The following is a 19424-nucleotide window of genomic DNA, read 5'->3' as shown; positions in this document are numbered from 1 at the left end:
AAAGCACATGCACACGGACCTGTTCTGCAGCCCAGTGTTTCAGCCAAGCCGTTCTCTGCATTTATACCGACAGGAGACTCATTGGGGAAAGACAAGCGATATCTACTAACCCATCAACGTCTTCGCTTAGGGCTGCTGGCATGAGCTTTAAACATTCCAAAATCCACAGGGGATTAGTTTAGAGAAAAACAGAATACATTTTAATGGCACTACTCTATTCCCTTATAGTTTGACAAATCAACGTCGGGGTCAAGGTAGGTTTTAATGCAGGCCCAGCCAGAGAAAACAAGGATTGAAAAGAATCACGACATGTTCGACTGAATCCTAAAGGGAAAAAAATAAATAAAAAACAGGCATAATTGACTATCAAGGAGGAGTTCAGGAGTGGTTGCAACCTGCACATGCAGAGCCCGCCAGGAAGTCGGCTCTGCACAGCGCTAATCGCAAGCAATGGGACATTTTCACGATCTGGAGCTGCAGAGATCGAGAAACATTTCACTGCCTGCGATTAGCAATGTGCAGTGCCGACTTCCTGGCAGGCCCTGCATGTGCAGGTTGCAAACACGCCTGTGCCCATCCTTATTGCCTACAGGGATCTTTAGAGCTTTATTAACTACTTCCTGCCTGCGCTATAGCCGAATGACAGCTACAGTGTGGGCTTACTTTGCCAGGAGGCTGTCATATGACGTCCTCCCGTGATCGCGCACCATGCTCTAAAACGCTGAGTCCAATTCCAGCAGCCCTTTACCACGTGATCAGCTGTGCCCAATGACAGCTGATTACAATGTAACAGATGCAAGTTATCAGTACTCCTTTCCTCATGTCAGCGCAAAGAAACAAGAGGAGAGCCGATAACCGGCTTCCGTTAAAGGGACATCTACACCGATAATCAGGGCACTGATTAGCAGTTTCCTGGATTATCAGTACAGTCCAAACAGTGCCCACCAGTGCTGCCAATTAGTGCCCACCAGTGCCTCCTCATCAGTGTCACCCATCGGTGTCACCCATCAGTGCTGCATACCAGTGTCGCCTAATCAGCGAACATGAGTAAAAGTAGAAAACGTACCGCTTTACAAAATTTTACAAAAAAAAAAACAGTAGTGATTAAATACCACTAAACGAAAACTATTGGTGTGAAAAAATTATATGGGTACAGTTTTGCAGGACCATGTGAAATTTGGCATGGGCAGGAAGGGGGTAAACGTGCCCAGTAGGCAAGTAGTTAAAATGGGCTACTGCAGGGGGCACAGTGGGAAAGGAAAGGCCCACTTCTCAATAAAACACTACTCAAGCAAGCAGAAAACTGCCAACATATGGGGGTCAGGATTAGCCCAGACCGCTAAAGGATGTGAGAGACTAGTAGGTGCACTGCGAATATATTGGTAGTCTTAGGGCTGGTTGCTTTTTCAATTCTAAGGTAATGTGCCATGAATAGATAGAGGGGAAATGGTCTCTCCAAGGCTAGCCATTAACGGGTCTATTCCCCCCCCCCCCCCCCCTTCATTCAGCTAATGGGAAAAAAAAAGACAGATTCCCCCATCCACACAAGCGAGGTGAATTGAAGAATCCTCCCACTAGGACTGTGTTCTGACAGCTGGAAAGACCTGTTAGAGTGCTACTCGTATGCCTGATAGTCGGCATGTTGCACTGCAAGGCAGAGACAATGTAGCTCAGGGACCAGGTACAAGGCTAAGCCTTAGTTATTCACAAACCAGCTGCTAATAACAGGAGAGAGTCGGATGGTGAGAGATGACTAAGTCACTGTTGGCAAACAGCAAAGACCAACCATGAAAGTTCCCCATACCACTTCTGATTAAGAGAAGTGGGAAGAAGTTACCTTATGCTGAATGGCAGGAACAAGAGCACAGAGGCAAGTGCGTCATTGCTCATTTGTGCAGCATGAACCTTTTTCACAGTAGGCCAAAAGAAAACGGGGATCATAAGGGTGCCCAACAGTCCTAATAGAAAGGTAGCTCACAATGCATGGTCTGCTCACCTACTCACAAAGTGAGTCTTCAGAAACTGGGTAACACCAGAGTCTGTACCACAGCTCTGAACCCAGAAAGCCCCCCACAGCTAACACAATATACTCAGATCTGGAAAGCGTCATAATACAAAGCCCAGTGCCCTAGTTACACATTCGCCAAATCATCCAATCCAGCAAGGCCTGGGTATGGCCTCCAAAGTTAGTGCTGAGGGTACACTGGTCTCAATTGCTGTGTATAGAAACACCTTAAAGCAAGAGGAAAATGCTGATTGAAGAAAAGGATTTAAACTTGGAAAAAATGGCTAGCAAGAATAGTTGGACCTCTCTCAGTACAGCAAAAGACATTCTGCCTCCTAGGACACTAGCACAAAATATAAGGTTTGCTGAGAATGGGAAGGTATACCAAGCTAGTCACGGTTATTTTTTTGGTTGCCAGTGTCCAGATCCTCCTGTAGGCTACAGCACAACTCAAATGTGTAGGAATCCTTCAATGAATGAGAACGAATGACAAAGTTATATACTTTTTCTGCACTGTAATGGAAAAAAATAAATACTTTTACATTTAAATGACAAAAAAAAAGGATTTTTGTACTCACCGTAAAATCCATTTCTCTGAGTTCATAGACGGACACAGCCTTCATTGACCTTAGGGTTATGCTTCTTCCTACCAGGAGATTTAGGCAGAATTCTACAGCACTTAAGGTGTTAAAAACTTTCCTTCATGCCGCTCCTCCCAGGGGGCGTGGCTCCCCCAGGCATAACCCCCACTCTGCTCTAGCAGCTTCAGTTCGTAACAAGCAGTACAAACAAAGGAGGGTGGGTGCTGTGTCCGTCTATGAACTCAGAGAAATGGATTTTACGGTGAGTACAAAAATCCTTTTTTCTCTTTCGTTCATAGACGGACACAGCCTTCATTGACCTTAGGGACGTCCCCAAGCAGTGTCAAAAAAATTCAAGGGGTGGGAAAAATAACACAGCAAAAACAGGTTACACCCCAAACAAAAACCGGAGTTACTCAACGGAGGAACTCCAACCTTAAACTGCCGCCTGTAACACCCTGCGGCCAATGGAGGCATCCGAAGATGCACTCACATCCACCATATAAAACTTTGAAAAAGCGTGGACCGACGACCAGGTCGCAGCCTTACACACCAGTAACACAGAGGCTTGGTGTCGGAAAGCCCAAGAGGCCCCGATCGCCCTGGTCGAATGCACCATGACCCGAAAGGGGGGCGCCCGCCCTTCAGGGCATAGGCCTGAAGCACAATCCGTCGGATCCACCTGGAAATGGTGGCCGACGAAACTGCCAGGCCCTTACTGGGACCGGACACAGACACGAACAGCGAGTCCGACATCCTGAACGGAGCTGTCGCCGACAAGTAAACTCGAAGGGCCCGAACCACATCCAAAGAATGTAAAGTGGCCTCCTTCGGGTTCTTCGGCTGAGGACACAAGGATGGAAGAACAATGTCTACATCCAAGTGAAAAGCCGAAACGACCTAAGGGAGAAAAACGGCTGCGGCCGCAGCACCACCTCATCCTTACGGATGACCAAGCAGGGAGCCTTGCAAGACAAGGCCACCAGAACAGACAGACACCCGTCTGATCGAGGTAATTGCTACCAGAAATAAAATCACCTTTTGTGACAATAAAACAAAAAACCTCCCGAATGTCCTCAAAGGGAGCATCCCGAAGCACTGAAAGGACTAAATTCAAGTCCCATGGGGGTAATGGAGGGCGCACCGGAGGGGCCACCTGCCAGACCCCCTGACCCAACGCACGCACCCAGGAGTGCGATGCCAAGGGTCGCTGCAAGTAAAAAACAGCCAGAGCAGAAATCTGGCTCCTAACCGTACGTAAGGCGAGAGCCTGAACCACTCCCTGCTGCAAAGACAGCAGAATCCTGTACACAATGCATGTACGAGAGTGCCAGTTCATCTCCCCACACACAGAGAAGTAGGCCTTCCATGTATGAGGAAAAAACCTACGTGAGGTAGACCTCCGTGCAGGCAGCACGGTAGAGACCACCGAGCCCAATAGGCCTCGGTCCTTAAGCCCCTGGCTCTCAACAGCCACGCCGCTAAGGCCGGTGGCTGTGAAACAGGGTGGAAGATTGGACCCTGTAACAGAAAATCAATTCCCAGGGGAAGACGCTAGGGGGCGTCTGCCAGCAGACGCACCTGGTCCGCGTACCAGAAGCGACGCGGCCAATCTGGGGCAATCAGGACCGATAGAATCCCTACAGCTTCTACTCTGCGCAGCAGGCGAGGAAGAAGCTTCCGAGGAGGGAAGGTGTAAAGTAGGCGACAGCGACCCCAAGGAGCCACCAACGCGCCTGACGCGTCCGCCCACGGGTCCTTAAACCTGGCCACGAACCGTGGCACCTACCGATAGAGACGGGACGCTAGAAGGTCCACGTCCGGAGTGCCCCACTTTCGGCACAGACCCCGAAACACCTGCGGGTGGAGAGACCACTCTCCTTGGCCCAGTGCAGTGCGACTTAGGTAGTCGGCTAGCCAATTCCGTATTCCCGGAATGTACCCGGCCGATAGAGCCGGAACGGACCCTTCGGCCCACCGAAAGGATGGGCGCGACCCCCGTCGCTGCAACAGAACTCCGTGTGCCTCCCTGATGATCAACCTACGCCACGGACGTGGTGTTATCGGACAGGATCCTGACCGGTCGGCCCTGTAGATCCAGGGACCACCTGGTAAGGTAAAGCTTGATTGCTCGGAGCTCCAGAACGTTGATCAGTAGGCAGGACTCCACCTGAGTCCAGTGCCCCTGGGCTGACTGGGTGCCCCAAGCGCCCCTCCCCAACCGGAGAGGCTGGCATCCGTCGTGACCACTGTCCAGTGGCCTGCAGAAAAATGACTTTCCGGCCCGAAGCACCGGAAACGCCAGCCACCATACCAGGGGAGACATGATCAGATGACTCAACTGAATCTGGTAATCCAGAGATGACGGAAGCTAGTCCCATCGTGACAGCAGTTCCCTCCGTAGTACCCTGGCGTGGAATTGGGCATACGGAACCGCCTCGAAAGAGGCTACCAACTGACCCAGAACCTTCCTGCAGAATCGCAGAGATGACCGCTTCTGGGTCGGCAACTGCTGCACAGCAGATAGCAGAGTCTGAAGTTTTTCCGCTAAGAGAAAAACACTCCCGCCCCGGAGGAATCCAGGACCAGTCTCAGGTATCCCCGAGACGGAATCAACCCCGATTTCAGGACAATCCAGAAACCAGCCGAACACTCGGAGAGCCTGACACGTGATAGACACGGCTCCACCAATGCAGAGCTCGAAGAAGCTCGTAGGAGAATGTCGTCCAGACATCCCATGATAACAAACCCCCGCTGTCACAGCCGGGCCAGTATCGGTACGAGCACCTTGGCGAAAACCCACCGAATGGGAAGGACACCATTGAAAATGGTCCCCCCCGACCGCAAAGCACAGAATCTCTGGTGGTTTGAGGATATGCAGGTACACGTTCATGACATCCAAGGATGCCAGAAAAACCTGACAAAACAAAACGAGGGACTTGAGGCCCAGGATCGACCGGGCCCCATCCTCCATGGGGACACAAACAGAATGGAGTAAAACCCCGAGACCGTTCCAACGAGGGAACTGGCACAATCACTCCCCTGACCAGAAGATCCTGGACAGTCCCTGACGGAGTCAACCGGCGAACCGGAGGAGGCCAGAAGCCGGAGGGAAAAAACCTGTTTGGCAGACAAGAGAGAAACTCAATCTTGTACCCCAAGGAAAACACTTTGCAATGCGAAGCCAGTCTCCCACCCGAGACACGGGCGGGAGCAGACCTTCAGGCGGAAGCAGGTATGTCCGCAGACTTGTTAGGCATGCGGTATCCGGTGCGCAGCTACCCCGCAGCGGGGATTCAAGCACCATGTAGACCTACCCCCACCGCACAGGGCGAGCGAAAAAACGCTTGGAGGTAGGCAAGGAGGGTCCTTGCACAGGGCGAGGTCCCTAGCCCTTCCCAAACCGTGGGAACAGCATGCGCTTACCACCTGTGGCATCCTCAATGATGCCAGTCAGGGAAGACCCAAAAGGACCGTTCACCCTTAACGGCCATCACCAAGGCCACCTTAGAGGTCCTTCTTCCAGCTCCTGCAGCAGGAGCTTCGCCCTTTTAGTCGGGGCCTGCCAGGGCCCCGGCCAGAGCCGGCCTCACCGCCGAACCCACCACCGTGAATAGGGAGCGGGCCACGGCCTCCACTCTCCTATCAGCGGGATCCTGAAATGCAGGAGCCCCTTCCACAGGCAATGTGGTGGCCTTGCGCAGTCTGGACACAGGGGGGTCCACTGGCGGAGGAGAGACCTACTTTTTTTTTTTTTAAAGCCCCCCTCAAGGGGGTAACGGGTTGCAAAGTTTTTTGACAAACTTTTTGCGGTGCATCCCATTCCTTGTATAACATATAGTCCAAATAAGGAACACAAGGAAACACTTCAGCGATGCGTGGTAGTCTGCTGGTACTGACACGGAGGTGTCTCCGCCACATCCTCAATTTTTAGAGCCTCACGCACCGCAGAAACAAGAGCTCCAACAAATTCTTGCCAGCAACTGACTGCAGCAGAGTCATCCTCACTATCCATAAGGGTTAAAACCCGCAGCCTCTGACATAACAGAACCAGAAAAAAACAGCGATTCTGTGTCATCCCCAGAAGCAGGCTTCAGGGAGGGGGCGCTTTTTTACCCCCCATCCGGGCACTAGCTGCTTCAAACCTGGCAAGAAACCCAGGACAGCCAACATAACAGATGTGGCAGGGGGAGGGGCGTTAAGGGTTAACTCAGGCATAGCTTGAGTTCCATAGTGTCAGCGCTGAGTCACCCACCCTGCAAGGCAGGACAAAAAAAAAAAAAAAACCCACTGGTCACCTCCTTGCTGCTATTGCAGAGCATGGGGGCCCCCGGTATTCACCACCTCACCCAGCTGCAGAGGGAGCTGAAAAACCTCAGGTGTGCTCTGATGTGCTGACTGTGATGTGTATTCACCTCATGGAAGATTCACAGCACTAAAACTGTAACAGCACTAAAACTGACCAGAGGCTGTGCCGAGTCATCTCAGGGAAGAATCACATCGTTACCAAGGAGATTTCCAAGATGGCCACCATCTGAGGTAAAAATTACCTCATAGAACACAGCAGCACTGACTGCTTTGTCTGTCACATTTAGAAAAGAATCACAGCGTTACCAAGGAGATTTCCAAGACGGCCGCTGTCTGAGGTAAAAATTACCTCATAGAACACAGCAGCACTGACTGCTTTGTCTGTTACCTCAGAAAAGAATCACAGCGTTACCAAGGAGATTTCCAAGACGGCCGCTGTCTGAGGTAAAAATTACCTCATAGAACACAGCAGCACACAGCAGCACCCCCCAGAGTAACAACATAGTCCCCCAACAACACACGGGCCCCGGTGGTAACAAAGAAAACCCAGGAGGCCCCCCTTCACAGCCACTACCCAGTCAGGGGAAGGAGGGAGAGGAAGGGGAGAGAGGAAAGCAGGGCGGACCCTCAGTCGACCTCCCCAGGGAAACCACCAGCCAGACCACTTACATGAGTAAGGGGCCACTACTTACCTGTCCTGCGACTACCCGGCTGGAGGTATCCCAGACAGAACCAACGTCCGTAAACGGCATGGCTGTCGGCCAGACACACTGTGACAAAGCCATAGAGACCGGTCATATGTGTGCCCTAGAACCAAAGTTCCCCGGCCGCCCCTGGAGCAATGGGGCCTGTCGTGGACGTCCCAAAGCTGAGCTGAGGGCCGGCACACGCTCGAAGGCCGAACATGGGGGGACTACAAGGGTCGAGGACCCAGCCTGTCACCCAGTCGGCTGTTGATAGAAGAATCGCAGGATTCAAAAATGCAGGAACAAAATAATAAAAAAAGCGAGAAAAATCGCCAGAAAAAAACTCCAGAGTCCAGGAACTCCAGAGATAGCCTTGACCTCCTGTCGTTAGGCAGAAAACAAACTGAAGCTGCTAGAGCAGAGTGGGGGTTATGCCTGGGGGAGCCACGCCCCCTGGGAGGAGCGGCATGAAGGAAAGTTTTTAACACCTTAAGTGCTGTAGAATTCTGCCTAAATCTCCTGGTAGGAAGAAGCATAACCCTAAGGTCAATGAAGGCTGTGTCCGTCTATGAACGAAAGAGAAAAACCCAGATAAAAAATAAAAATCAACCTTTAGCGTGAGTTCACCAAAATGTCTAGAAGTAACATTCAGTAATTTTTTACCTCAGTATTTGTAAACAACTCACCGATGCCAATGTCTTTCCAATATTGTGCCAAGTGCTCCCCCATAGCTTTCAAAAGGTGTTTGTACTCCTTTGCATCTGCAAAGTCCTGTTTGTTGTGTGTAGGTTCCAGGACAAGATAGGGGACATCAACTACTCCCACTACACCTCCACAGGCCCTAGAAAAGAATGTTCCATAACATAAAAAAAATACAGAAAATGCACTGTTCTCAGATATCATTTTTACTCTTTGACTTCTTCAAAGTGTATAGTGAGGTTATATTATGTATTTTCTTGTGTGGATTGGCAACAAAATTGTTAACTGAAGTCACTTAGACCCCTTTCACACTGGAGCGCTTTGCAGACGCTCTTACACTAGCTAGTGGGTGTTAAAACCGCACCGCTAGCGGCCGAATACTGCCGCAATTCCGACGGTATAGTGCCGCTAAAAATAGCATCGCTATACCGCCACCGCACCTCCCGCCCCAGTGTGAAAGGGGCCTTAGACTTCCCAACAAGACTGCAACCAACTGCAAAAAAGTATTTTGTAGCAGGTAAGAGAATTAAAAAAAAAAAAAAAAAAATCCTTTGAAACCTTCTAAAAAAGGAAAACATTGCCAGTTAAAGTCACACACAATACCCCTGCTCGCATAAGTGATAAACAAACAAGCTGTCGATTTTAGCAATATTCCCAACTTTCTGCCACTTCATAATGCATGTTTTCACTATAATTTGATGCTCCAGGAAACGAACCATTTACAAATACATGATCAATACTGTGTACATAGTATACAGTGTCTTGAAAAAGTATCCATGCCCCTTGAAATTTTCCACATTTTGTTAGGTTACAACCAATAATGTAAATGTATTTTAAGCGATAAAAACATTTTTTACAAATTATATATATATGTGTGTGTGTGTGTGTGTGTGTGTGTGTGTGTGTGAAAAGTGTCAATACTTTGTAGAACCACCTTTTGCTGCAATTACAGCTGCAAGTCTATTTGGGGATGTCTCTACCAGCTTTGCATTTTTTGCCCATTCTTCTTTGCAAAATATCTCAAGATCTGTCAGATTGGATGGAGAGCGTCTCAACAGCAATTTTTCCACATATTCTCAATTAGATTTAGGTCTGGGCCATTCTAAACACATGAATATGCTTTGATCTAAACTAGGGTTGTCCCGATACCAAGCATTTGCCCGAGTACTCCATGTCCCCTGCCGTGTTTCTCTCTCCCACCGTGTATCTCTCCCCTTCCGTGCTCCTCCTCCACCCCCTGGAAATGTCAGGATGGAGAGTGGGGTAGGAGCCGGTAAATCCGTCTCCTTACTGCTCCGAATAGACAGAGTGAGTGATCACTGACTGTCTATTCACATAACTGAAACATCATAACCTGTGTTTACAATGTTTCAGTTTATGAATGGAGAAGACACTGTCTTCACTCCATTCATTTTCAGCGCAGCTGATGCTGCTGAGAAAGGGACTGGGGAACATGTGTCCTTAGTACCTTTCCCTGTCTCAAAGGAGAGATGTCAGAGGTCAGTTAAGACCCCTGATATCTCACCAAAGCCCCCCAACAGGGCTGAAAAAAATAAAATAAAAAATTATTGTAGAAAACAAAAAAAAAACAAACAAACACACACTGACACGGCCCCCCCCCCCCCCCCCCCTTAAAAAAAAAAAAAAAAAAAAAAAAAGAAAGCCTTATAAATAAAGATTGTAAAAAAAAAAAAAAATTGTAAAAAATTAAAAACAAATTGTTAAAGATAAAAAATAAAATAAAAAAAAAAACAACACGACTGACACATGTGCCGCTGTCACATGAGATTAAAAAAAAAGTATCGGTATTCGGTATCGGCGAGTACTTGGAAAAAAAAGTATCGGTACTTAGTCCTTAGTACTCGGTCTTAAAAAGTGGTATCGGGACAACCCTAATCTAAAGCATTCCATTGCAGCTCTGGCTGTATGTTTAGAATCATTGTCCTGCTGCAAGGTGAACCTCCATCTCAAGTCTTCTGCAGACTTTCCAACAAGAAAAGTTCGGTGTGTAGGCTCCATCTGACTCTCTCTCGAAATTTCCGACAGCAAAAATTTGAAAACTGGTTCTCAATTTTTCCGACAAGAAAAGTTCTTGTCGGAAATTCCGATCGTCTGTATGCAATTCAGACGCACAAAATTCCACGCATGCTCGGAATTACTCAACTCAAAGCGGAGTTCCACCCAAAAATTGAACTTCTGCTTTTTGGAACCCTCCCCCCTCTGGTGTCACATTTGGCACCTTTCAGGGGGGAGGGGGGTGCAGATACCTGAATAAGACAGGTATTTGCACCCACTTCCGGGCATAAACTCCCGTGGGAATCTACGCCACTTTCCGTCCCCCCTGATGTCTCAGAGAGCGAGACCTTTGATGGCATGCCGCCCTACTCACCCATTCGCAGTAGGGAACAGGGCAGTGAGCATGGCCGCGGCAGCATCTGAGGACCAAGCGATTGCTCTGCCTCGTCTGACGACATTGCGGGCATGCTGGACAGGCAAGTTTCCATTTTTTTTAAAAGTATTTGTAGCTGCTGGCTTGTAAAAAAAAAAAATTTAGGGTGGACCTCCGCTTTAAATTTTTCTCGGCTTGTCAGTTTTGTTTGTCACAGCGTTCTTGACTGTCGAAATTTCCGACAGCATTTGTGTGACCGTGTGTATGCAACACAAGTTTAAGCCAACATTCCGTTGGAAAAATAGCCACTTTTTTGTTGTCAGAATTTCCGATCGTGAGTACGCGGCATAACAGGTTTACTTCTAAGATTTCTCTGTATTTGGCTCCATCCATCTTCCCTGTCTCTGCTGAAAAGAAAAGCATCCCCACAATATGATGCCACCACGTTTCACGGTGGGGTTGGTGTGTTCAGGGTGATGTACAGTGTTAGTTTTCCGCCACACATAGCGTTTTACTTTTAGGCCAAAAAGTAACATTTTGGTCTCATCTGATGCGAACACCTTCTTCCACATAATTGCTGTGTCCCCAACATGGCTTCTTGCAAACTGCAAACAGGACTTCTTATGGCTTTCTTTCAACAATGGCTTTCTTCTTGCCCCTCTTCTATAAATGCCAGATTTGTGGAGTGCACGACTAATAGTAGTCCTGTGAACAGACTTTCCCACCTGAGCTGTGGATCTCTGCAGTTCCTACAGATTTACCATGGGCCTCTTGGCTGCTTCTCCGATTAACGCTTTCCTTGCCTGGATTGTCAGTTTATGTGGACGATCATGTCTTGGTAGGTTTGCAGTTGTGCCACTCTCTTTCCATTTCGGACGTTGGATTGAATAGCTCTGCGAGTTTGTTCCAAACTTTGGATAATTTTTATAACCTAACCTGCTTTAAACCTCTCCACAACTTTAGCCCTCACCTGTCTGGTGTGTTCCTTGGCCTTCATGATGCTGCTTGTTTACCAAGGTTCTCTAACAAACCTATTAGGACTTCACAGAACAGTAGCATTTATACGGAGATTAAATTACACACATGGGCCCGGATTCACGTAGCACTTACGCCGAAGTATCTCGAGATACGCCGTGCAAGTGTGCGCCGTCGTATCTGTGCGCCGTGCCCACAGAACTAGATACGCCTGAAAATAGGCTTCTTCCGACCGACGTAAGTTTCCTATGCAGTCGTATCGTGGGCGCATATTTACGCTGGCCGCAAGGGGCGCTTCCATTGATTTACGATTTGAATATGCAAATGAGGGAGATACGCCGATTCAGGAACGTACTTGCGCCTGGCGCATTCTTATACGTGATTTACGTAAGGCTTATGTCCGGCGTAAAGTTATCCCTCCTAAAGCGGGGTAAGACATGTTAAGGTATGGACCAGGGAACAGCCGTCGTATTTTACGTAGTTTACGTAGTAGTACGTGAATAGGGCTGGGCTTAAGTTACGTCACGTCGTAGGCAGTGATTCAACGTATCTTATGGAGTATTTTCAACGTGATTGTGAGCATGCGCACTGGGATGCGTCCACGGGACGGCGCATGCGACGTTCATTCGGCCCATCATTTGCATGGGGTCAAGCTTCATTTAAATGGATCACGCCCACTTCCTTCCTACTTTGAATTAGGCGGGCTTACGCCGGCCAATTTACTGGCACAACGTAGGGAGCGAGTGCTTTGTGAATACTGCTCTCGCCTCTCAATGTTACGTCGGCGTAGCGCATATGAGATGCGCTACGCCCGCACAAAGATGCGCCGAGCTACCTGAATCTGGCCCATGGACTATTTACTAATAAATAGACCTCTTAAGGCAATTGGTTCCACTAGATTTGAGTTAGGGGTATCAGAGTAAAGGGGGCTGAAATAAAATGCATGCCACACTTTACAGATATATATTACAGAGATCTAATTAAATATAAATATATATATATATAAAAATAATTAAACCATTTATCAATTTCCTTCCACTTCACAATTATGTGCCACTTTGCGTTGGTCTATCACATAAAATCCCAATAAAATACATTTACGGTTTTGGTTGGAACATGAAAAAATTTGGAAAATTTTCAAGGAGGTATGAACTGTATAAGGCACCACCATAAAACCACTTACTGAGCTGGGCTGAGACTCCTCCAGCCACCTGCTGTTATTACCGTTTGGCTAAACTTAGTGGGGGGGGGGGGGGGTATTTAATAAAGTTGATCTGCCACTTTTTTGGCATTAATTCCTCTGGTTAATGTATTGTGCCAAATTCATAAAGCATATGTGACATTTCTGATTCTGAAAGCAAATTCATGTATATCCACTTTTATATTGTGGTGCAATGAATGTGCCAAATTCAACATAACACAGATTTTACCTATAGTTCAAAGCTTACGAAGGTGGAGCCAAGTAAGACTAACTCTTTTAGCATACAGAGAAAGAAACTGGCACAGGCAGATTTTTCAAAAGTGTTTCGTATGCGATCTAAAAGTGGCGCAGTGTGCCCCCAGTTCAAGTTCTAGACAGGTACATACATTTAACCTTTAAGAACACATGACAGTTTTGCAAAATCTGTCCGTGCCAGTCTTTATGAATTCCAGGAACTGTTGTCAGAGACCTGCAAGCTTGTAAATTAACCCAAAAGTGTACGTTATCAAATGAAAAAAAGCTGGTTGGTACTTACACTCCGACCTCTGAAAGCTGAGGGCCAACTTTCTCATACATTTTAATTAAGCGGCTGCAGTTGTACACAAACATGCCATCCAGCTCCCGCTCTTCGATATTCACACCAAATATAAAGTTTAGCTCCTTTGGTTCTTTTAGTGCCCTACAGGATAAAATATAAAAAAATTATCAAATATCCAACCTAACAATGTCCTGAGTCCAGGTGCCATTCTTAACTTCTATTAAGTATCAGAATATACAGTGGATCATTAGCATGCAACACCAAAATATGGGCTTGTATTTTCCACATTGAGACAACAGGGAAAAAAATAAAATGATTCCATAATTCTGTGATCAAAAAGTTAAGAATCGGTAAATTACTATGCAAAGCCAATAAGAGCAGCACCTTCTTTTGCATCTTTGTAGAAGGAATAAAATACCGATACGTATTAACCACTTGATCTCCAGAAGATTTACTCCCTTTAATGACCAGGCCATTATTTGTCATACGGAACTGCGTTACTTAAACTGACAATTGCGCAGTCGTGCAACGATGTACCCAAATAAAATGTATGCCCTTTTTTCATGCTTTCATTTGGTGGTATTTAATCACCTCTGGTTTTTATTTTTTGCGCTATAAAGAAAAATGGGCTGACAGTTTTGAAAAAGAAACAGTATTTTTTTACTTTCTGCTATAAAACACATCCAATAAAATAAAAAAAAATTAAAAAAATTAAAATAATAAATACATTTCTTCATGAATTTAGTATTCTGCTACATATTTTTGTTTAAAAAAAAAAAAATAGCAAAAAGCATGTATTGATTGGTTTGCGCAAAAGTTATAGCATCTACAAATCTATGGGATATTTTTATTCATTTATTCCTTTAGCTAGTAATGACAGCGATCTAGCGGGACTGCGATATTTTGTCAGACAAATCGGACACTGACACTTTTTGGGGACCAGTGCTAAAAAATGTGCCCTTTCCTACTGGCAGAATGGTGATCTGCTTGTTTACATAGGCAAACCCCTGTTCACGCCCCAGACCCGGAAGTGCAGGATCACATATTAGGTATGTGTTCCTGCGCAGCAGAGCCACCTTGCCGCCGTATATAGAAGCTATATGGTCGGCAAGTGGTTGAGAAACAACCTATGGGGGGAGTTAAATCAGTTGCAGTTCAGTGAGTAAAATAAGTATTTGATCCCCTACCAACCAACAATAATTCTGGCTCACACAGACTGGCTACAGTGTATGCTGCTCATGAGGTACACAGATTAGTCCTGTCAATTTAAGAAGGTGCTGGTGCTCCCAACTACAATTTGTTATGCGTATAAAAGACAACTGTCCAAAGAATCTCTTCTATTCAAACCCACCATCCAAAGAGCTGTCAAAGGGGGCTGGAATGGGTTACAAGACAAAATCAGCAAGAAGCTTGGTGAGACAACTGTTGGAAGCGATTACTTGCAAATGGAAGAAATACTAAATAACCATCAATTGCCCCTGGTCTGAAGCTCTATGCAAGGCTTTGCCTCATTGGGTAAGGATGATCATGAAAAAAGTGAGGGATCAGCCCAGAACTACATGGGACGAGTTTGTGAATGATCTCAAGTCATTTGGGACCCCTCCTCAAGAAGGCACATGTACAGTCATGCCAATGAACATCTAAATGATGCAGAGAAGGATTGAGAAAAAATTCTCTGGTCAGATGAGACAAAAATGTAGCTCTTTGGCATTAACTCGGCTCTCAATGTTAGGAGGAAGTAAAATGCTGACTATGAGAGCCTATGAACACCATCACTACAACCAAGCATGGAGGTGAAAACATGCTTCGGGGCCATCTCTCTACTAATAATGTACAGGCCGACTTTGCCACATTGAGGTGCCAATGGACGGGGACATGTATTGTAAAATCTCAGATGAGAACCGTCTTCCCTCAGCCAAAACACTGAAGATGATAATGACCCAAAATATACCGCCAAAGGCAACAAAGGAGTGGCTCAAGAAAAAGCACATTAAGGTCATGGAGTGGCCTAGCAAGTCTGCAGACCTTAAAGCGGAGTTCCAGCCTTTCTTTGTTTATTAGTCAGCAGCTCCACTTTTTGTAGCTGTTGATTCCTAATAAACAGACATTTACCTGTTCCACGGTCCGGCGATGCGGCCGAACGGAGCATCGCTCCTTTCCCCCTCTTCGCCGGCGCCTCCATTGCCACTCTGGGCACCCACGCCGCATTCGCGCGTCGTGCTGCGCTCCCGGAGTAGGCGATCTCCTGGGACCCGTCACGTGTCCCAGGAGATCGCCTAAAGGGAGAGGCCGCCTAAGGCGAGAGAAGGAGTCACCTAGGTGGCGCCTGGGCAGAAGGAGGAAGTGGGACAGGAAGTCCCACTCCTAACGAAGCCCCCACTCCCTCCCCCCCAAAAACAAACGTGGCATGTAAGGGGGTGAGGCACTTGTGTGGAACTCCGCTTTATTTCTATAGAAAATGTATGGAGGCAGCTGAAACGTCGAGTTGCCAAGCGGCAGCCAAGAAACCTTAAAGTAGAACTATGGGCAAAACTTTTTTCCCATTTTGGATAGAACCAGGGAGGGTTATAAACCCTGTCAGATTTTTTTAAATTTTTTTGCCATCTGTGTGCCATTTTGGAGATTTCCCTTCACTTTCTGTCTCATAGCCAAACAGGAAGTGAACGGAAATACTTGAAAATTAAGGGAATTCCTTGAAAACCCCCAGGTCACCAGAACTGGTGTCCCCATTGGAAGATTTCCTCTGTATTACTTTTTAGGGGACAACCCAAAGTTTGACATTTTCTTTTACTTTCACTTATAATGATAATGGTAAACAAGACAAATCGAGGGCCAGTCTCCTTAACGGGGCAGACAGCAAAAAAACTGACAAGTGTTCTAATCCCTCTCCACTCCATCCAAAACAAAAAATAAAAGTTTTGCCTTTAGTTGTACTTGAAGGATTTAGAGAAGATCTGTAAAGAGTGGACCAAAAATCCCTCCTGAGATGTGTGCAACCTGGTAACCAACTACAAGGAATGTCTTACCTCTGTGCTTGCCAACAAGTGTTTATCCACTAAGTACCAAGTCATGTTTTGCTTGGGGATCAAATACTTATTTTACTCACTGAACCCCCCCCCCACACACACACAGTTGCATTTTAGTTTAAAAGAGATTTGAGGTCTTCTTGACCCACAGATCTCACATTTAATAGTTATTGCCATGCTTTTTTATATTACAAGGGATGATTACATTTCTTTTACCAGAAATACAAGTGACCAAAAAGTTTTTTTTTTTTTTTTTAAGGACAGTGTCAGAAAAAGACGTTAGAAAAAGTCCTGCAAGCAGCATCTTTAGGGCGGTTTGGGAGCGATGTATACAGTGCTCCAAATATGCCCCTGCCCATTGCAATGAATGAAAAGTTGTTCGGAAGCGACACAACAGGAGTGCTTGTAACCCCTTCTTTTGGGTTAAAAGGCTGGCGGCCGAAAAGCGGCACTTAAACTAACTGCGCTTTAGCACTAACGCATGGGCGGCCCCAGTGTGAACTTAATGCCCTGCACAATTTAGGCGCCAATTGTTCTATATGTATTCACCGAGTAAATTACTTGATTCAATATTCCTACTTTTTGTTGTGGAAACAAAACAAAAAAAATCAACCAGTATAAAATGTTCTGAAGACAGTATGTGGTGAACAAAAAGCCTATACTGTATAAATGGATACTTTAAAGGGGTTGTGTTTTTTCACCTTAATGCATGAGATGCAGTGTCCAGCCCCCAGCCCCCCCCCCCCTCGTTTTACTTACCTGAGCCCCGAATTTACACAGGCGCATCCCCACCGTCCTTCTCTCTACGGAGTCCCGAAATTGATTGGATAGATTGATAGCAGCGCAGCCATTGGCTCCCGCTGCTGTCAATCAAATCCAATGACACGGGCGCCAGGGCTGAGTCATACACTAAGACTATGGACGCCGAGTGTATGACTCAGGAGTGTGCCCGCAAGGTAACACCCTTTGGGAGAGAGCTTCCCAGAGGGGGTCATCTAATGCGGGGAGGCGGATCGGGGCCACTGTGTGCAGAACGTGTTTGTTATTTTAAAAAAAAAAAACTCAAAAGCTTTAGTATCACGTTAATGTGTAATATTAAAAAATGAAACGGTAAGGGGGATTACCATCTCCTTGTAAACTGCAGCTTTTAGAACACTTCTAGAATCCATGCCAGGACTTTCAGAATACCTAAAAGTACAGTGGTGCTCACCGATTCCCCACCAGAACTTTGAGTTCACTGAAATAACTCTTGGCGAGTCCTCTGACCAAAATTGTATTTAGGCTCCAGCCTTTGGAGTGGTTGGTGCTGTGCCTTCAGACCAACTACCTGTTAGCAACAACTTTAATACCAAAGGCTTTCACCTGTTGTTGATGACTTAGCATGCTTGCCTTCTTTGTTGCTGACCCCGACTATGTCTGTCAAAACCCTTCACTTAATCACGAACATACTCTGGTCTGATGTCTCTGCAGTGTAATGCTCCTTTACCTGCTACCACCTTTTGGGGACCACCAGGGTGTCTCCACCATCAGAAGCTCTATTGAAGACCAATTGATACTTGGATTTCGCACCCTGAGAAAGCCCAACTCTCCTGCCAGAGATTATCGAAACAATGGCAGTATATCACAAAGTTTTGAAACTTCCTGCATCCCTCGATTAACGAGAAGTTACAATTTTGATAAGGAAATTACCATGTAATAAAATAACAAATGCAGTTAAACTTAGAGCTCTTTCACACCGACAGCACGGCCGCTAGCGGGGCACTTTTAACCCCCGCTAGCTGAATAAAGGGTTCAAAGCACCCGCAAAGCCAGTCAGCGGCTCTGCCCATTGCTTTTAATGGGCAGGGGTGCTTGAGTGGGTCTATACACCCCTCCTAAAGCGCCCCAAAGGATGCTGCTTGCAGGGGAAAAAAATTAACATCCAGCCAGCGTGGCGCCTCAGTGTGAAAGCACTTTAGCTCTATTTTTAGCACTAAAGCGCCTAAAAAAAGCCTCCAGTGTGAAAGGGGTCTTAAGAAGTGAATTGACTCATTTGTATTTTTTATTATTTAACTTTTTCTAGTCTATATATTTTATTTATTTGTTCTGATTTCTGCAACAATTAAAACTGTCTCGTGAAAAAAATCATATTAAACTAATACCCATCAATTACACGTGTGTAATTATTTGGATTATATTCCAAAAAAAAAAAAAAAACTTTAATTATCCAATTTTCTATTATTACCTTTGCTTGGCTTCCTTAATTCGTTTCTTGACATCTGCCTCCCGACGGATTGTAATTGCAGCATTCTGCACTTGCCTTAGAGAAGCCTGGACAGGAGAAAAAGATTTAGACCTGGAGGTTTTACAATTACTAGCAACAGAAGGCTTACAATACCTACAGGTTTATCATCGTAGACAAATTTAAAACCACTGTGTTACTGTGCAAGACTGTTAAAAGTAGCACTACAAGTAAAACATTTTGGGATAGAGTAAGGGAGGGTTACAACCCTTGTCAGTTTATTTGTTGCCATCTGTGTCCCATTGGGGAGATTTCCCTTCACTTCCCGTTTCACTTTGAAAACAGGAAGTGGCAAAATCTCCGCAAATTAAAGTAATTCTTCTGGGAATCGCAGGTCACCAGAACTAGTGTCTTAATTGGAAGATTTTCCTTCTATTACTTTTCTGAGGGCAACCCGAAATTCAGGATTTTTCTTTTACTTTCGATAATGGAAAAATAGGACACAGAGGAGATAAATCTTCCTAACCGTTGCAGATAGTAATAAAAACATGACAGGTGTTCCAATTCCACTGCACACTGTCCACAGGTAAAAAAAAAAGAAAAAAAGAAGAAGTTATACTTAGTTATACTTTAACCCCTTTACTGCAACTGTCGTAAGGCTTGTGGGGATGGCAGCAGAGATTTTACAGACACTCCCAGCAGCTGTGTGTACACATTACAAGCTGAAAGACTGCTTTCTAAAGAGAGCGATCCATTGGCCCAACCCCCCCATGCTTCCTGAGCTTTGCTGTCCCA

At 46.1% G+C, this 19424-nt stretch overlaps 1 protein-coding gene across 3 annotated transcripts in view; it reads right to left on the bottom strand.

The window, feature by feature from the left end:
• Positions 1 to 19424, bottom strand: part of MORC2 (MORC family CW-type zinc finger 2) — a 160470-nt gene that overhangs the window by 57335 nt on the left and 83711 nt on the right. For all 3 annotated transcript variants that reach the window (XM_040352267.1, XM_040352261.1, XM_040352252.1), the window contains exons 13-15: positions 18633 to 18718; positions 13380 to 13523; positions 8267 to 8421 (exon numbers count right to left, since the gene is read on the bottom strand). In XM_040352267.1, the coding sequence (XP_040208201.1) occupies positions 8267 to 8421; positions 13380 to 13523; positions 18633 to 18718 (385 nt within the window). The remainder of the gene's footprint in view (positions 1 to 8266; positions 8422 to 13379; positions 13524 to 18632; positions 18719 to 19424) is intronic.

Source organism: Rana temporaria, chromosome 1 (assembly GCF_905171775.1).
Source record: "Rana temporaria chromosome 1, aRanTem1.1, whole genome shotgun sequence".
In the NCBI taxonomy this organism is placed as follows: domain Eukaryota; kingdom Metazoa; phylum Chordata; class Amphibia; order Anura; family Ranidae; genus Rana; species Rana temporaria.
This window is presented reverse-complemented; position numbering and strand designations above follow the sequence as displayed.